At 45.9% G+C, this 18,345-nt stretch overlaps 1 protein-coding gene across 6 annotated transcripts; it reads right to left on the reverse strand.

Moving 5' to 3' along the window:
• Positions 1-268: 268 nt before the first annotated feature.
• Positions 269-17,810, reverse strand: LOC148867540 (alpha/beta-Hydrolases superfamily protein). Of its 6 annotated transcripts, none has more exons than XM_088975693.1 (10): positions 17,671-17,810; positions 17,429-17,515; positions 17,238-17,338; positions 17,018-17,108; positions 16,886-16,918; positions 13,754-13,900; positions 13,519-13,649; positions 2,302-2,439; positions 1,915-2,013; positions 269-891 (listed from the first exon to the last, which is right to left on the reverse strand). In XM_088975693.1, exons 3-10 carry the CDS (start codon positions 17,256-17,258, stop codon positions 472-474), a joined length of 1,080 nt encoding a protein of 359 aa, XP_088831819.1. In that variant the 5' UTR covers positions 17,259-17,338; positions 17,429-17,515; positions 17,671-17,810; the 3' UTR covers positions 269-471. The 6 variants fall into 6 exon arrangements, with proteins under 6 accessions (XP_088831819.1, XP_088831817.1, XP_088831821.1 ...); XM_088975691.1 differs by having other exon boundaries at positions 17,000-17,108; positions 17,671-17,785; XM_088975695.1 differs by lacking the exon at positions 2,302-2,439.
• Between the last annotated feature and the right edge of the window lie 535 nt (positions 17,811-18,345).

Genomic DNA, 18,345 nt, shown 5'->3' on the forward strand with positions numbered 1-18,345 from the left:
ATTGTCCTTCTTTGATATTTTTCAAAAAGGTTACCTTATTTTTTATTTTATAAAAATGTCATCTTTTATTGATATTCAGGACAAAAACCTAAAGTTATGTTAGGACCAGCGGTTTAGCATTGTTTAACATTTAAAACCTAAAGTTTAGAAAACAGTCTCCTGATACAATACAATACACCCAATGAGGCATATAGTATTGAAAGTTTTGTAACTGAAGATCATTATGAACATTTCTCAAAATCTGGAATTGTTAACATTCGCCCTACTGTGAATATAGTAACTACTGCTTTCATTCTATGTAATCACGTATTATATTTTACAAAATCCTCATAATCATCGCTAATTCTGACTATTTCTATTTCTCTTTTGTTCCTTTTTTTGGTTATTCCATTTTATTTGTATACCTTCTTCTTCTTTAAACAAATATAAATACTATAGTGATGTGAGAAGAGCAGAGAACCTAGCATAGAGCTACATGGAAGAATGGTAGTGCATTCGCCGAACCTTCCATCCACAAAGATAACTCTTATGTTGGCGTGTTTGCTTTTTGTGCTGCTGTTGTTGTTGCTGCTGCTGCCCATTAACTGTTTTATTCTGTTTTGTGTGTACAGATTGTTGTTCTAATGGTTGATTAATTTGTTGGAAAGTTGGTTGAGCAGAGGTCAACAAGGCAGTATCAATGCCACTCCTCTTGTCAAGCCAGTCTATAATGTCAGCAAAAACAATATCTATGTTATCGTCTGGCTCCCCGGATGTCAAGCCATGCCACATTCCTGGGTACAACTTCATGGTCTTGTCTGTACTCCCTGCTTGTTCATACAGTGCTCGGCTCACTTCTGGATCTGTCACTGTGTCTGCCTCCCCGTGTAGCACAAAAAATGGCATTGTCACCTGTTGATACAGCACCCTTACCATGATGAGAGAGCAACAAAAGAGTAAAACATAAAGCCTACAGACAGGCAGGTTTTGGGTCTGATTTATACTGTGTCAGGTTTGGGCTTTGGACCAGGCCCTATTTAAATTTTGGCAAAAAGTAAGTCCGAACTTGACCCATTAACAGATCTACTCTAAGGTTGCCTTGGATAAACTTCAATATTTGTGCTTTCAAGGCCTAAAAGCATAAAACCCCAATTTTAGACAACTTTGGTTTTATTGCTTTGAGGCCTAAAATTGTTTTGGCTTTAGATTAGGTTCCATTTGGAAGGAGTACAAATACAAATATGTAGAATGCAAAACCTTATATTTTATATTATTTGTATTCGTACTCCTTCCAAACTGAACTTCATGTTTTTAATAATTTGGGCTAGCTGAACCCTTTGGCTGTGTAGTAGGGTGTGGAGCAAATGATAATGCCTTATAAAATAATAATGGAGCCTAGGGTGAGAAGTTATATGGTTGTGGCCCTATGCATTTTATGACCAAATCACATTTACTAAACAGTGTAGTGCTGCATTTGAAAACTTGATGTGTTGCCATGGCCGCACCTTGAATTAGATGAAGTTATTTCTTGGTGGGCCACTGTACTACACCTAAATTCACGACTTTTTGTTTTATCTTCGCGCTATGACAGTGTTATAGCAAAAGTCAACTCTTATGAATGGTGTATATTTAGAGCTCCACTGCCTACTGACCAGATATTCAATGTTTTAAAAATCGATTTGGAATAAAAACTATTCTGATCATCGATTTCTGAGTTGATGGTTTAACTGTTATTGATCGATTCAATAGTAGGATAAAATGCCGAACAGTCCAACCATCCCAATCAACTGCGGTTCAAAAAGCATTGCAATTATTGCGTCCAGCAGCTAATGCGTATTAGTGGGCCGGGGGAATGTACGTCAAGGACCAGAATCAAGCTAGCTGGGTATTTCGTTTGACCTGCGCTAAGATTCGGAAGTAAAAGAGAAGACTAACCTCGCTTAAGCTGTCCTCCAAGCTCATACTAGTTCTGAGCAATTCCAGCGCTGTTTTTAGTCTAGGTTTGTCTTGATATATCAACCTGTTGGTTCGGATCTGCATGTCAAAGCATGGCTATGACCATAGATATCACTAAAATGTTCTCTTCTCAAAATATTAATAAGGGTCCGATTATGATATGACATGCTATTCGAAAAAATTGTGATCAATCAATAGTATCATAAACATATTAATCAATCGGGTGAAACTGGAACTTATCAAAATTCATGGGTGACTTTTTATCGATCAAAACTCTTGGAATACCATGTCTTTTCAGGCACCATACGTTTTTCTCAAAAATAAATAAATAAATAATAATAAAAAAGAGATAAAGAGAGAGATGACCTCTTCTCGCTTGATGGGGTCTTTGAAGGCAGAATTAATGACGTCTTTTGTGGGGACTATCTTCCATTTGGGTATGATCTCTTCCATTTTGGTCAAGAGGTTCACAACCACCGGGTGGGGCTTCACTTTCTCTGATATCTGCACACCAAAGCGCTCTTTTATCACTAACCCCTTTTAACATTTTCACCCACCAAATGGAGATGTAAGCAAACTGGAGTGAGCAGAGCTTTGGTTCCCGCTCTAGTTTATGGGCTCGACTCAAGGGTGAGTCGGTGACATCATTTCTTGTTCTTTCCTCTCATCACATAATGACTCATTCATAACTGACCTTAATAAGTGTCATTCCAATAGTTTGGATTAGGTGGACCCGAATTTGAATTGATTCATCCGATCCACCTTACTGACACTCTAACCTACCAAGATTATTATTATGTTCTACCATTTAATGACAATTGCCAACTATCTATTTATGTTGCACATTGGAAGAGATTGAGGGGGATTCTGATTCAAAGCTTAGCGTCGAGTGCCTCATCAGAAGTGGATGTTATTGAATTGGTTTCAATAGTGGAGAGAAGGAAATTCAGGTTTCGATGGTGGTTGAAAATTAGGTAAGGTACATTAAATTGGTTATTGGTTTGTTAACGGGGCGAGTGAGGTTTCTATTGGTGAATGGAACCATGGATCAGGAGTACAACCTGGGTTTGCGCCAAACGACTGTCGAAATGCTTCAAATCAGGCCTTTAGTAAGAGTACAAATACAAATATGTATTGTACAAACTCAGCATTTGGTAGGAGTACAAATACAAATATATATTGTGTAAATACATACAAAATATAAAGTTTTACACTCTACAAATTTATATTTGTACTCCGTCCAAACTGAGCTTTAGCAACAAATTATGAGACTAATTTCAAACGGAATAGTTTCTTATAAAAGTGTTAAGTCTGTTTAGTTCACAGTCATAATCAGAATCAGGATCAACTGGCATGATTCTTGATGAAGGAAGATTTGGCCCGACCTCTCTATTATGTGACACGTGGTAGAAACAATAGCTCGGCAAAAGGGGCCAAGCCTAGGTGGGAACAAGGGGACACATTTCGCCGAACTGACCCTTATAACAGCTCAAGATATACTTCGCCGAACTGACCCACCTTGTAACAGCTCGGGATACACTTCGCCGAACTGACCCACCTTGTAACAGCTCAGGATACACTTCGCCGAACTGACCCACTTTGTAACAGCTCGGGATACACTTCGCCGAACTGACCCTTGTAACAGCTCGGGATACACTTCGCCGAACTGACCCACCTTGTAACAGTTCGAGATATCCCTCGCCGAACTGACCTGCCCTATAGATACCTTCGAGCTCAAGACCGCCTCGCTCAGCACTTCGCATCACCTTCTGGGCACCAAAACCAAACAAGTCATACCATGCCTGACACTAGGGAAGTCCGTGCCCGAGGGCGCCACACCTGACTGACTTAGGATCTGACGTTTGGCAGCAACACTCTAAACGGCCACCTGCCACCGCCACTGACACCGCCATTTCCGGTTAGACGGTTAGGCAATGACGGTTCTATCTCAGCAGAAAGGACGACGACTGAATTGACAAGCACAAGGGTAATCATACCCGATCTGACAAGGGCCTTGGGACGAGTACACGAAGTGACTATAAGAGCCCCCTGCCCCCCGACAACGGAGGTATGCAAACTTTGCGTTATCTGGTATTACCTTGCTTTTGAAGGATTCTAATTTGAGCTCCGGAGCCTCTACACCGGGTTCCCCCCGGAGCTTTCCCATCTCCTCCGTTTCAGGTTCCCTGCTACCCCGTTTGGAAGCAAGGCAGCGGACAGCTAAGACCGGCCGGATCGCGCTCCATCAATTGGCGTCGTCTGTGGGAAATGCTTCAAAAAGCCTCCCTCCAAACTTCGATAACCCCTTTTTCTTCAAAAAACCCAACACTCATGGCCTCCTCCAGCAACACCGGATGTGGCACGGAGACAAACGCCACCGGGGAGCAACTTCAGGTCCCCGTAGTGTGCGTTGGACAGTTCACCATCCCCCTTTCGGCGGATGGGATCCCCATCTTGAACGCGCCACAAGCAGTGGCACCCGTAAACCCTCCTACCACAAGCGTCCCCTTTCCTCTCCCCATTGAGACAACCTTCACTGAACCAATTGCCGTCCCCCTGGCAGCTAGCCAAAACCGATTGGAGGACCTGATGCAGTGCATGCGGGCAATGCAAGCCCAAATGCAACAGTTCCAACAACACCAGCTTCACCAGCACCAAGTGCTGCACAACATCTCCCAGTATCACTATCAACAGCAGTTCCCCCAACTGCCACTGAACCAACCACTACTTCCACCTCGCCACCCCGCTCCGAGGCCAGTCAAGGCCTCCCCGCAGGATGGGCGCCCCCGCCAGGCGAAGGCCTCCCGGCCCCAGAACCACCCCAACAGCCAGGCCTCGTCCCCAGGCCGAAGAGAGAAAAATGTTGTCCCCGCCTCGCAACCCGCAGGCGGGTCGGGAACCTCGCCCGCGAGGTTGGCACCCTGGCGCTCCAAGCCCGAGCTCCCGCTCACCGAAAACCGATTCAGCGCCCTGGCGGCAGACTACCAGCATTCCGGGCCCATCGAGCTCAATAACACGGAGGCCAGTAGCGCCAGCACAAGGCCCGCTCAACGGCGAAGGCGCCGGCGAAGTCGCCGAACCACCACCCGCGCCTTGTCGGAATTCAGAGGCAAAGACACGATCTCGGACGAGGTAGGGGCTGCCCCGACTCTCTCCGTTCCTTCCCCCTCGCATCGGAACTCCTGGCGGTCCCCTTACCCAGAGACTTCAAGCTCCCACCTCTAGACAAGTACGACGGGTCCTTCGACCCCAACGACCACGTTGACGCCTTTCAGTCGCAAATGCACCTCGCCAAGGCTAGCGAATCGTGCATGTGCGTGGCCTTTACCACCACCCTCAGGGGGGTAGCCCGCACTTGGTACAGGAACCTGGCTCCCGGGTCGATAAAGTGCTGGGCCCAGTTCGTGCAAGTCTTCACCACACACTTCGTCACCAGCTGACGGTGCCCCAGAACAGAGGAAAGCATATTCGGAGTGGTCCAATGAGAAGGAGAATCTATTCGGGGCTACATCAAGTGGTTCAACGAAGCATGCTTGCAGATACCGCGGTTGGACCCCGCAGTGCAGCTCGCGACGGCCAAAAGAGGGGTGACGCACAAAGAATTCAAATGGCACATGGTGGCCAACCAGCCCGCAACCGTGGCCGAATTCCTCAAACTTGCGGATAAGTTCATGAGGACAGAGGAAGAAATCAACCAACGAACCAAAGGCGGGAACGAGAAAAGAAAGAGAGAAGGCGAGCTCTCCAACCCAGTGAACAGAAAAAACCCGACCCGGGAGCCGAAGCCGAACCAGTCCTTCCGGGCCCCACTAGCAGTTCGGATGGACTATACGCCATTAAACACGAGGCGGACAGAGATCTTAATGACGATCAAAGACGCTCCGTACGTTAAGTGGCCACCTCGCCTAAAGGGAAATCCGAACAAGAGAAACAATAATTTGTATTGTAGTTTCCATAGAGACCATGGTCATAGCACCGAACAGTGTAATAACCTCCGGGACGAGATAGAGGGACTCATCCGTCGCGGATACTTGAGAAACTTTGTACAGCACAGCAATAACAATAAAGCATGTCGGCAAGGGGAGCACGAAAAGGATGCCCCCGAGTCTAGCAACAGACCTGCCGAACCGTTGCAGAAGCAGCCTCCGGAAGAGAGGCTAGTTCGGGGAACCATCCATGTAATAGTGGGAGGTTTGGTGGTAGCGGGGTGTACCTCGGCAGCAGCCCGGACTTCAGTTCGCGAAGCGGCCCTCAAAGAACGGAACCCCCCAAAGAGACCAAAGACCGAAGAACCAATCTTTTTCACGAAGGACGACGCGCGAGGAGTCCACTACCCACATGATGACGCGCTTGTCATTAAGCTAAGGATCAGCGACTTCGAGGTCAGGCGCGTACTCGTAGATTCGGGCAGCTCAGCGGACATCCACTTCAAATCAGCATTTGACCAGCTGCAGTTACAGAGGAGCGAGCTGAAGCCCGCGAACACTCCCCTGGTAGGTTTCAGCGGAGAGGAAGTCAGGCCCCTCGGAAAAGTAACTGTCCATGTGGAAGTCGGCACATGGCCTTGTGCGGTCAGACTCAATCATGATTTCCTGGTAGTCGCGAACCCCTCCCCATACAATGCCATAATAGGGCGGCCGATCACGCATATCCTACGGGCGGCGGTCTCCACCTACTATTTGGCCATGAAGTTCCCTACGGACTTCGGTATAGGGGTAGCGCGGGGCGACCAACTCGAGTCCCGCAAGTGCTAGGTTGCCGCCCAGAAGGGAAAAACCAAGGCGGCCGACGACCTCGAACTGGAGCGGCCTGCGGAGCAAGGTGAGGAGCGAGCTTCGCCCACGGAGGAAACAGTCGCAATCCCGACTTCAGCTATGGACCCAGCTCGCACACTAAGCATCGGAGCTTCCATCGAAGACCCCCTACGAGCCGAACTAGTGAGTTTTTTACTTTAAAATTTAGATATTTTTGCCTGGTCCGCAACCGACATGCCCGGCATTAGCCCCGGACTGATAACTCACAAACTTAATACTGACCCTGTAGTCAGACCTGTTAGGCATAAGAAATTCAACTTAGCCCCAGAACGCTGGAGAGCGGTCGACGAGGAGGTTGAGAAGCTCCTCGCAGCAAACTTCATAAGGGAAGTCCATTACCCGAGCTGGGTGGCCAACCCGGTGTTGGTAAAAAAGGCAAGCGGCAAGTGGCGCATGTGCGTCGACTATACCGACTTGAACCGAGCTTGCCCGAAAGATTGCTTCCCCCTCCCCAGAATTGACCGCCTAGTGGACGCGACCTCGGGAAACGAGTTGCTAAGCTTCCTGGACGCCTACTCGGGCTACAACCAAGTTAGTATGGACCCATCCGATGAGGAAAAAACCAGCTTCATAACCGAGTTCGGCCTGTATTGCTACAAAGTCATGCCCTTCGGACTAAAAAATGCCGGGGCGACTTTCCAAAGACTTGTAAATAAGCTATTTCGGCCCCTGATTGGTACGAAGATAGAGTGCTATGTAGACGACATGGTCGTCAAGACTCAGTTTTCACAAGAGTTAATACAAGACTTAGATTCTGTTTTCCAAATCCTGCGTCAGTTTAGCATGAAGTTGAACCCCAACAAGTGTGTCTTCGGCGTCACCTCGGGCAAGTTCCTAGGCTACATTGTCAATCGGCGCGGTATTGAGGCCAACCCGGACAAAATAAAAGCCATTCTAGATATGAAACCACCTCGGAAAGTAAAAGAGGTTCAGAGGCTAAACAGCCGCATAGCCGCTCTAAGCCGCTTCTTGTCTAAGTCAGCAGACCGCTGCCTACCCTTCTTCAAGGCAGTCAAAGGCAAAGGGTTCGAGTGGACCCAGGACTGCCAGTTCGCGTTCGACGAACTAAAAGGTTACCTCGCTAGTGTGCCAACCTTAGCCCGGCCCGAGGTGGGCGAGGTCTTAGAACTGTACCTCTCAGTGAGCGATGAGGCGGTCAGTTCGGTACTGATAAAGGAAACAGACCGGGTCCAACGACCCATATATTATGTTAGTAAAATTCTGCAGGGAGCAGAGGCAAGGTACCCGGAGATAGAAAAAATAGCATACGCCCTAGTAATAGCAGCTCGGAAACTCCACCTGTACTTCCAGGCTCACACCGTCATCGTCCTAACTGACAAACCTCTTAGACAAGTTTTACTCAAACCCGAAGTCTCCGATCGACTGACGAAATGGGCCATCGAACTCAGCGAGTATGACCTCCAGTACAAACCGAGAACCGCTATCAAGGCCCAAGCTTTGGCAGATTTTATCACCGAGTGCACTTTCATCCACGAAGCCCCACAGGTCGAGCCCGAGGTCCCCAGTTCCGGCGAACCCGGAGCTCCTGAGCCCATAGAGTCCGAACCCCGTGAAGTAGCAGCCAGTGTGGCATCTCTCCTGGTCAGACGAAGCGCGAACTGGGATGAGGAGCCCTGGATCCTTCACGTGGATGGTTCCTCGAACCGGCAAGGCAGCAGAGCTGGAATAGTCTTGTGCGGCCCGAGCGGCACAAAAGTAGAATACGCACTACGCTTTGAGTTCGCGGCATCCAACAACGAGGCAGAGTACGAAGCACACGATCTCTCCATGATCGCATATTTGGCCAAAGTAAAAGAAGCCCTACTCAACTTCCGGTCACACATCATCAGGCAAATCCCAAGGTTAGAAAACACTGAGGCCGACGCCCTGTCCCAGTTAGCCAGTACGAGTCACAACAATATGAGAACTGTGTACATAGAGGACTTACCTCGGGGGGACAAAGGAGGTCGCTCCCGTCTCAGAAGCAAAGCCGTGCTGGATCGATCCACTCGCGAGCTTCCTAATAGACGAAACCCTCCCTGCAGAACGCAATGCGTCCAAGAGGGTGCAGCGCCAGGCGGCCAAATACGTCATAATAGGCGAACGGTTATACCGACGGTCGTACACGCTCCCCTATTTGCGTTGCTTGCGACCTACCGAAGCCGAGTTCGTACTCCGCGACACTCATGAAGGCCTGTGCGGTGGACACTTGGGGGGCAGAGCACTCGCCCAAAAGGCACTTCGACAAGGATACTACTGGCCAACGATGAAGGCAGAAGCTGTCGAGCTCGTCAGAAAATGCGACAAGTGTCAGAAGCATGCTAACATCCACCATCAACCTGCCTCTGACCTCAAATACGTCGCCAGCCCATGGCCCTTTGCACAATGGGGCATCGACCTCCTAGGGCCATTCCCACCAGCAACAGGCGGAAGAAAATTCTTAGTTGTTGCGGTAGATTATTTTACGAAGTGGATAGAAGTTGAATCTCTGGCAACTGTTACGGCTTGAAACATACAGAACTTCCTTTGGAAGAACATAGTATGTCGGTTCGGGTTATCTCAGGTTCTAATCTTCGACAACGGCAAACAGTTCGAGGATATCAAGTTCCAAGAGTGGTGCTAGAACATGGGGATTCGGCAAAATTTCACGTCAGTCGCGCACCCGCAGGCAAACAGTCAGATGAAAGTAATGAACAGAGCCATCCTGCGCGGATTGAAAGCACGTCTGGATCGAGCTAAGGGATTGTGGGCCGAAGAGCTACCAAGTGTCTTATGGGCTCACCGAACGGCCGAAAAAGCAGCCACGGGAGAAACCCCCTTCAACCTCACCTACGGCACTAAAGCAGTGATCCCGACGAAAATCGAAATACCAACGTTGCGATTAGAAACATACGACGATCGGACGAACGGAGACGAGTTACGCACCAACCTCGACCTACTGGACGAGGTAAGGGACCTCGCGCACATCCGAACAGCGGCATACCAGCAGTAGGTGGCTCGCTACTACAATAGCAGAGTAAAGCAACGAAGCTTCCGAGTCGGCGACCTAGTCCTCCGTAAGATTATGGTGCCCGAACCCGGCATCGGCAAGCTTGGACCTAATTGGGAAGGGCCCTATAAAGTAAAAACAGCGCTCGGGGGCGCATACGAACTCGAAACCTTGGAAGGCAAACGAGTACCTCGAACGTGGAACATCGTGAACTTGAGGCGATACTACCTATAAACCACCTAGCGAAGTGGACGAAATCAGGCCCTATGTGCCACAAGGCAAGCCGAGGAACTTTGGCATAGACAGCACATTATCAGCTCGGCAAAAAATCAGTTCGCGGCATAAAAGACCGGAAATTTAAAAACCCGGCAAAGAAACAGCTCGGGGAAGATGAGCAAGGGGAAAAAGACACTCCATTGCAAGGAACAGTACATTGACAAAAAAAAAAAATTACATGCCCAGAGCCACTTCTTCGCCATCGGAAGGCACTTCAACAACACCCGAAGGCCTTGCCTCTCCTTCAGAGTCCGGCTCGCCATCGGCAACATTGGCCATCTCCTGAGTTATACGCGAAGTGGTTATGGCACTTACATCGAGGTCGGGGTACGTATTCCGGATCATCCACCGGCTCAACTTGAACCCCCTCCTGTAAGAGTCCACCATCAGATCGTCAAAACGCGGGGAGGCAATGTAGTCTTCAACTGCCTTCTTCTTGGCGTCTTCAATGCCTTGGGAAAAAATCTGTGTTCTCTCCCTGATGTCCTCCTGAAGATATTCGACTTGATGCTGCAAATCCAATTTCAAGTCCGACATATGCTTGACAACTACCCCCATGGCCTCGGCGTCACGCTGAGACCTCGCCTGTCTGGCCATCGCGACGCGAGTAGCCTCTTCAGCAGAATAAGCAGCCGCCTCAGCAGCCTGTATGAGTGGTTTCAGCGTAAGACGCCCCGACAGTCTCGTGCACCGGTGGAGTCACTTCGGGCTCCCTGGGCAGATCCTCTGGCGTATGGTCTGGGGCTTGGGGCTCCTCATCCAGGGGCAGCTCGGTACGAGTTCGCTTGGCGACCCGCTTCCTCTTCTTCATACCTTGGAACAAACGCCCCCCACGAGTTCTCTCCGCGTCCATCACACCTACAGAAACGAGTTCGACATCGGAAAAAATGACAGAACAAAGCAAGCAAGAAACCGCATAGCTAGAAACCTACCCGAACTCAGGCCGACTGCAATAAGCTTGGCCTTCGTTAAGTAGTGGTGGCACTTTAAGACTTGCCGTGCCCATTGCCGGAGACCCTTCACCGTCTCTTTATCAAGAATTACGCCCAAATCGGGAGCGGCCTCACCCCACCCGGTCTGAAAGGGCCATCCTTGTGCACTTCGCACGCCGAAGTAGTCCCGCTTCCAAGCCGGGACCTTATTAGGAAGATCGTGCAGAAGCTTGAAACCCTGGAAGAGAACCCGCCTGTCTCTTGAGCATCAAGATAGAGGAGAATATCTCTAAGTCTAAGGGAAAGTTCTGCTCGCAAAAAAGGGAAATTGTCCCCACCAGGTTCCGAATAGAGTTCGGATGAAGCTGGCCAATGGTGACACCGAAGTGGTTTATGACTTCGACGAGAAGGGGATGGAAAGGAAGTTGCAACCCTGCAGTGAGCTGCTCTCGAAAAATCACGATCTCATCGGGACCGTGTTCCCAAGGAAAGCTACCCGAAGGAATAAAATATGTGTACCCCCCAGGAAGATTGTAAGACAGAAGTATGGATTGAAGCCTCTCAGGCGTCATGGTCGAAGGGCCAAACCGGTCTAGCATCCGACCTCGGCGGGAGGTTGACGCCAAACTGCCCGAAGCGACTCGACCTACTGGTTCGTAGTCCTCAAACTCCACCTCAGGATCACTGAAGCAGTCTGGGGACACGGCTCGGTTGGTGGAACCTACATCGGCCCTACTCGAAGAATCGTTTGAGCTATCAAAGCTAGACATTGGGGAAAAGACGAATTCAAGAAAGTACTCACCGGAAAGTTTGAAGAAAAACCAAAGAACCGTGAAAACTGTATAACCAGCCTTGACGCGAGCTGGAAAAGACTTGGACGCGAGCTGAAAGGTTGGGTGCGAACTCAGTAGACAAACCGCAGAAGTGACAAAACAACCGGGGTCCCCCACTATTTATAGCTACAGTAACCAAGAATCGACCGTGTAGACCAAAGACGATCCGACGGCCCACGTTCTTACCGACCGCACAACCCTTAAGGTCGAGACGTGATTGGCGCACGTCTTTCCGAAAAAAGCAAAACGTCAGCGCACGTCTTTTTGAAACCGACGTTGCTTCGACACGCGTCTTTTCGAAACTGACGCGCCGCACGTCTCCCTGACAGTCGCCCATGCACGTATAGCAGTGGCGCGCCTTTTTGAAATGACCCGCTGTCACGTCCTAGCGACGCGAATTGGTTTGAAATTTAAAACGCACGGTCACAACCACCATCGTTCTTGAGTAAGCACGTTTCCAGCCTTCGGAAACCGAAAGAACCTAGCAAAAGCGTCTCGTGCAGTGAAGGTTCGAAGGAAGGGACAAATCCACCAGTTACCTCGCGAAAACTCCCCGCACCATGGCAAGACCCCCGGCGCAAGGAGTGGGGGGCAATTGATGAAGGAAGATTTGGCCCGACCTCTCTATTATGTGACACGTGGTAGAAACAACAGCTCGGCAAAAGGGGCCAAGCCTAGGCGGGAACAAGGGGACACATTTCGCCGAACTGACCATTGTAACAGCTCAGGATACACTTCGTCGAACTGACCCACCTTGTAACAGCTCGGGATACAATTCGCCGAACTGACCCACTTTGTAACAGCTCGGGATACACTTCGCCGAACTGACCCTCGTAACAGCTCGGGATACACTTCGCCGAACTGACCCACCTTGTAACAGTTCGGGATATCCCTCGCCGAACTGACCTGCCCTATAGATACCTCCGAGCTCAAGACCGCCTCGCTCAGCACTTCGCATTACCTTCTGGGCACCAAAACCAAACAAGTTGTACCATGCCTGACACTAGGGAAGTCCGTGCCCGAGGGTGCCACGCCTGACTGACTTGGGATCTGACGTTTGGCAGCAGCACTCTAAACGGCCACCTGCCACCACCACTGACACCGCCATCTCCAGTTAGACGGTTAGGCAGTGACGGTTCTGTCTCAACAGAAAGGACGACGGCCGAATTGACAAGCACAAGGGTAATTATACCCGATCTGACAAGGGCCTCGGGACAAGTACACGAAGTGACTATAAGAGCCCCTTGCCCCCCGACAACGGAGGTATGCAAACTTTGCGTTATCTGGTATTACCTTGCTTTTGAAGGATTCTAATTTGAGCTTCGGAGCCTCTACACCGGGTTCCCCCCGGAGCTTTCCCATCTCCTCCATTTCAGGTTCCCTGCTACCCCGTTCGGAAGCAAGGCAGCGAACAGCTAAGACCGGCCGGATCGCGCTCCATCAATTCTCATTCCCAAAAGAAAGGGAGGGAATGGGCATTCCTATTCCTTCAAATAGAAGAATGCTATTCCACCAGGAACATAAATCAGATTATAATTCTACTCTATCAAATGGTTAGAATTGGAATAGACCATTCCAAATCCTAAGTCCAGACCCGTATTTCTACAAACCAAAGTACCAAACAAACCCTTAGGCGTAAGATTTAAATCCTAATGGAGTTGGATAAGGGAGGCGCAAGAATTCAAGCAGATGTTCCTTGATTGATTCAAATTCAATGAATAGCGACTAAGTTAGGGTACCTTACACATGGGGGCAACAAGGAGGGCACCATTCCAGAAGGTAGGATTCTTTTTGTGGAGCAGCAGCGTGACGGCACCTCCCATGGACTCTCCATACAAGAACCTTTTCTTATCTCCGTACTCCCTTTGATCTGTGGAGGGTGGAGAATGGACCACCCATCAACAAAACAACAATGAATTAGGGTCTCAGGGATGGGATGGGTGTGTTGAGGAGGAGAGTTGTTTGTAATAATACCACAAACAGATCTGAAGAAGGCGTAGCAGTCGTCCACCACATTGTCGAACTTCTTAATGTAACATCGGGCTCCCATGGACCGTCCGTGCCCTTCGTAATCCATCCCTATCACTGCATATCCTGCGCTCGCTAGTCTCGTTCCACATCCTATATTCACACATTATTTCAACCATTGCTTTAGGGCTTAGGCTTTGGATTAGGGCTGTAGTTCTTAACTCCAACAACATGAGAAATGTTTTGTTTTTTTGCATTTTAATGTTTATTATCATAATAACTTTTTTTTTCTATATATATTTTTTCAACTTTTTTAATAATAGATGAAATCCAAAATTGTATCCATATTTTCCTTCATTTAGCATATTTATTGGAAATTAGAACTTAGTAAATCTTTCCAAAATTTAATTAATGTCACAAGATAAAGAGAAAAAATAAATAAATTATTTGCTTCATTTACAAAAAAAAAAAAGCAAAACGAAGAGAAAGGAGATTGAAAAGATTATGAATACCTTCTTTTAACCCCAAATTTTAAAGTCTGCCTAACCTAAACATAAATAGAAAAAGAAGAAAGGCCGATTGAGAGGTGAACGACATGTTATTTCAGACTTCAATTGGGTTGTCTACACCATAGTTTTTAAAAACGACCCAGAAACCGAATTGGTCAGGGGTCTGGTTACTAGGTCGAATAGTTTAACTGTTTGAACTGAACGATTGACCCATTCTAACAAAAAATAAAAAAATAAAAATAAAAAAAAGATTAAAATCATTCAAACGATCAACCACCTGTGTCAAGGGTTTATTAACCAAAATCAACAGTTTTGGAAAAAACCAAAACTGATGATTACCTAAACAGTTCCTGATTTTTCTGGTCCAACAATCCGATCAGATCTGGTTTAGAAAACCATGATCTACACCATGGGCAATCAGAAGCAAAATTTCCCGTTCAAACGAAAAAGCTTGTTGGACACACGCCCACCAACTTCCCTTTCATTGTCAGAAAACGATTAAGAATTTAAGATATGAAAAAACTACCAAATAGCGTGCCCACAACACATCCCAACCATGCATTTGACATTAATAATAATAAAATCTTCCCTTCACAAATACAAGAGAGATGTGTGGAGTATGCTCCGTGGGGAGCCAATCCGGACTCGAAAAATAAATAGTCATCACCTGAATATACTCTTTAACCAGAAGAGCAAAAAGCTAATTGAGAATTTCTTCTCCTTCATTAGTAAAAGGGTATATATTGTTGTACCTGCTAGTAATTATTAACTTATACCCACTTGACTACAACATTAGTTGAATTTGATAGTTATTTTATGGGAAATGGGATCGATCATTTTGTTTCACAACAGCCACAAATGCAAGCGATGGAATGGTTGTGGGCCATATACATTGTAGAAAACAAAATCATTGGTCCCACTATCCGTAGAACAGCTAGCAAGTTCAGCTAATATCTTCTTATAAATTACAGGGAATTTATTAACAGAAAAGACATAGAATTAAGATAGATAAAAGAATATTGATAAAAAATGTTAATAATAAAATATCAGTTTCACCTCTAAAACTCATAATTTGATATTAATAAAAGTAACCCATCAGATATGTTAGCCTGCCAAAAAACACCAAACAACGAGCAGCATGACCCACTACGCCATACCAAATATTAGATTATAAAATTGTATATAGCATTCATGGACCTACAAGCTAAAGATTTTTCACAAGCTGGGCCCACCATCCCTGACCGGCCCATACATTCCGAGTTAACATCTCCGCTCCACAACGCCTCACAGCCCATCCACGCCGTGTGTCGGAACATTTCGTACTATCATAGGGACATGGCGGGAATGGGCTGTGGGGCGTTGTGAGGAGGCCCCTTGTAGAGCGGAGATGTGTACTCATAAATCCCCCAGCACCACCAACCCCACGACCCATTACCCACTCACTCCCAGTCCCCACCTCATCTCAAAAGTCTAAAAGGAAACAAAAATAACAAGAAAAATACCAATAATAGAGTTTTTTATTTTTTTTGGGTCGAAATCAATAATTGGACATGGACGGGTTAAAGGACGTTGCTTGCATGCTCCATGTTAAATGTCCTTAATTTTTAAAGTTTTTATATTATGACACTAAGTCCTGAAGTAATGAAGAAAAATAAAAGAAAGAATAATCATTTAAATTCTTTATCCCTGTTATAAAGTATGAAATTTAGTCTTTATATGTTGTTTCTTCAATTCTTCTCTCCATTTTAAGAGCAAAAAAGAATTATATGTTGTCCAAAACCCAATTAGGTAAATGATTAATTAAATAAGATAAGTGTAGAATATAAAAATAGAAAATTTACTTTTAAATTATTATAGAAACAAAATAAGAGAGAAATAAAACAAAAGACTTGTTAATTTTTGTTAAAATTTTGAACCTTAAACTCAGTTTTAAAAGAGTATGAATACAAATATATAGAATAGAAAACATTGTATTTTATATTATTTTTTACATATTTATATTTATACTCTTTTCCAACTCAGCCTTGATAGCAACCAATAATGGATGTCTGAAAAGCCACTTTATTACTAGTTAGATAGAAGTTGAACATTCATCTATTAAAAAAAACATATAGTGGCCTCAAGTTTCAGTCAGATGAAAACTTTTATAAAGATCAAATTTTATATTTCTCTGTTGTAAGTGAAAATTTACAAGTTCCCTTAAAGTAGTTTTTTCTAAAGAAAAAATAAATAATAAAAAAAAAACTAAACCAAAGCCAGAGCGCCAAGAGAATGAAAGATGGGGTATGGTTGAAAATCCAACCAAGTAGCGTATCACACAGAACAATCATTTCCGTTACTATTAAGAAACTTTGCCCATTTGGGATGAAGAGACCCAGAAATGACAGAGAAACTCGGAAAAGAAAGGAAAATTCAGATCAAACCCATGAATCTACAAACATGGACAAGACTCATTCATTGTTTTTACGGATTTAGTTCCACCTGGCAAAAAAGTTTCAATCCAAGCAGTAAAACACATCAACGAGATTCACTATACTGGCTTTGCTCATCAAATGATAGCTCAAAAGTTAAAAAGAAAGGAGGTTGAAAAAACAGGCTCATTCATTATTTATACGGATTCATTGATTACCTCTCATGAAATCACTGCATTCCATCCCGTACCCTGCAAAACCCCATTAATGAATGAATAACCTCACGGGTTTAACGAAAGACAAAAAAAAAAAACATAAGATAAAGAGATGACCAGAGGATAGAGAGACACCATGGCAGAGGAAAACAAGAGCCTTCGGCGACGAAGGAGGTAACCATCTGCAAGTAAAGAGTCGCACTCCTCTGGAGTTTCTGATGTAGTCCTTTTAAGTTCCCCGACACAGATATGAGATGACCCATCAGCATACATCGATATGATTAGATATATAAAGCACAGAGAAAAAGAATTGCTCGGACATAGTGGGTTGTGGGGCAGGTTAGCAGGAGCTCACCTCTTGATACTCCACCTCCATTTATGTACCTATAATTTATATGAACAGAGTTTGCAAACCAGACTCAATTAAGCATCAAATGAACGGCCGGAGAATTAACCCTGCATCCATGAATATAATGAAAACCCAACAAGTCGCATGAATAATATTGTTAGCAATTGATGAAGAGATCAAGAGAGTTTAGAACCTACAAAATTATTTGGAAAATATCGACACAAAGATGCGCAGCGAAACAGATTGATCTTGTTGGTTTGTTTGATCCGAAGAGCTGCGTCGACCTGCAGCAGAGCCATTGACCCAGTAAGAAATTATTTCATGAAGACAAAACAGGAACCAGAAGAGAGAGAGAGGGGGGGGGGGGGGAATAGATGAAGAAGAAAAAGAAATCAGAGAAAAGAAAATTGGTTCGTATAGACTGAAAAGTGAAACCTACGGTGGAACGGTAAACGCGAGCGAGAGAGCGAGTCTCGTCTCGTGGGAGAAGACATGTATTTATTTGTTTGTTTGATTGATGGGAAGAATTAAAAAAACAAAGATGATTTTACAGAAAAAAAAGGAGATGCTAATGCGGGTGCACGTGGCAGATGGTCCCTCCATCTGGATATTAAGATAGAGATGATGATGATGCATTGCTACTACTCTCTGTTAGCTGGGTCGTATCCTACGCGTTCCTTTCATCCACCATCATGTATTCTACGCTGAGTCATGGATGGATATGGGGCTGTTATCAATGGACCCATTTTAAATTAGGGAAAATTCATTCAATAGAGCTGAAACAGAGCTTATACAGGAGGTGTCTGTTACTGGTCTAGTTCAAAGATGAAAAATCAGCAAGCCAAACTGGGGATTATCAATCCAAGTCCCTTTCGGAGTCTTGATGCCAGCCAAAAAATGGGCCACTGAAATTTCCGATCTATTAATTAAATTCCACCCTACTGAATCAAAAAATTTCACTCCTTGCAAAATATCATCAACCAAAAACCGCACTTCATAAGAGATGTGTTCAAAATTAGGGTTCGTTTGGTTCGTGATTAGAATTGGAATCTGAATCGGAATGAGAATCTCTTAGAATCGGAATCGGAATTATTTATTCCCCTACCTGTTTGGT

The sequence above is a fragment of the Nelumbo lutea genome, chromosome 3, assembly GCF_056320005.1.
Source record: "Nelumbo lutea isolate HS-2025 chromosome 3, American lotus-T2T, whole genome shotgun sequence".
NCBI classification, from domain to species: Eukaryota; Viridiplantae; Streptophyta; class Magnoliopsida; order Proteales; family Nelumbonaceae; genus Nelumbo; species Nelumbo lutea.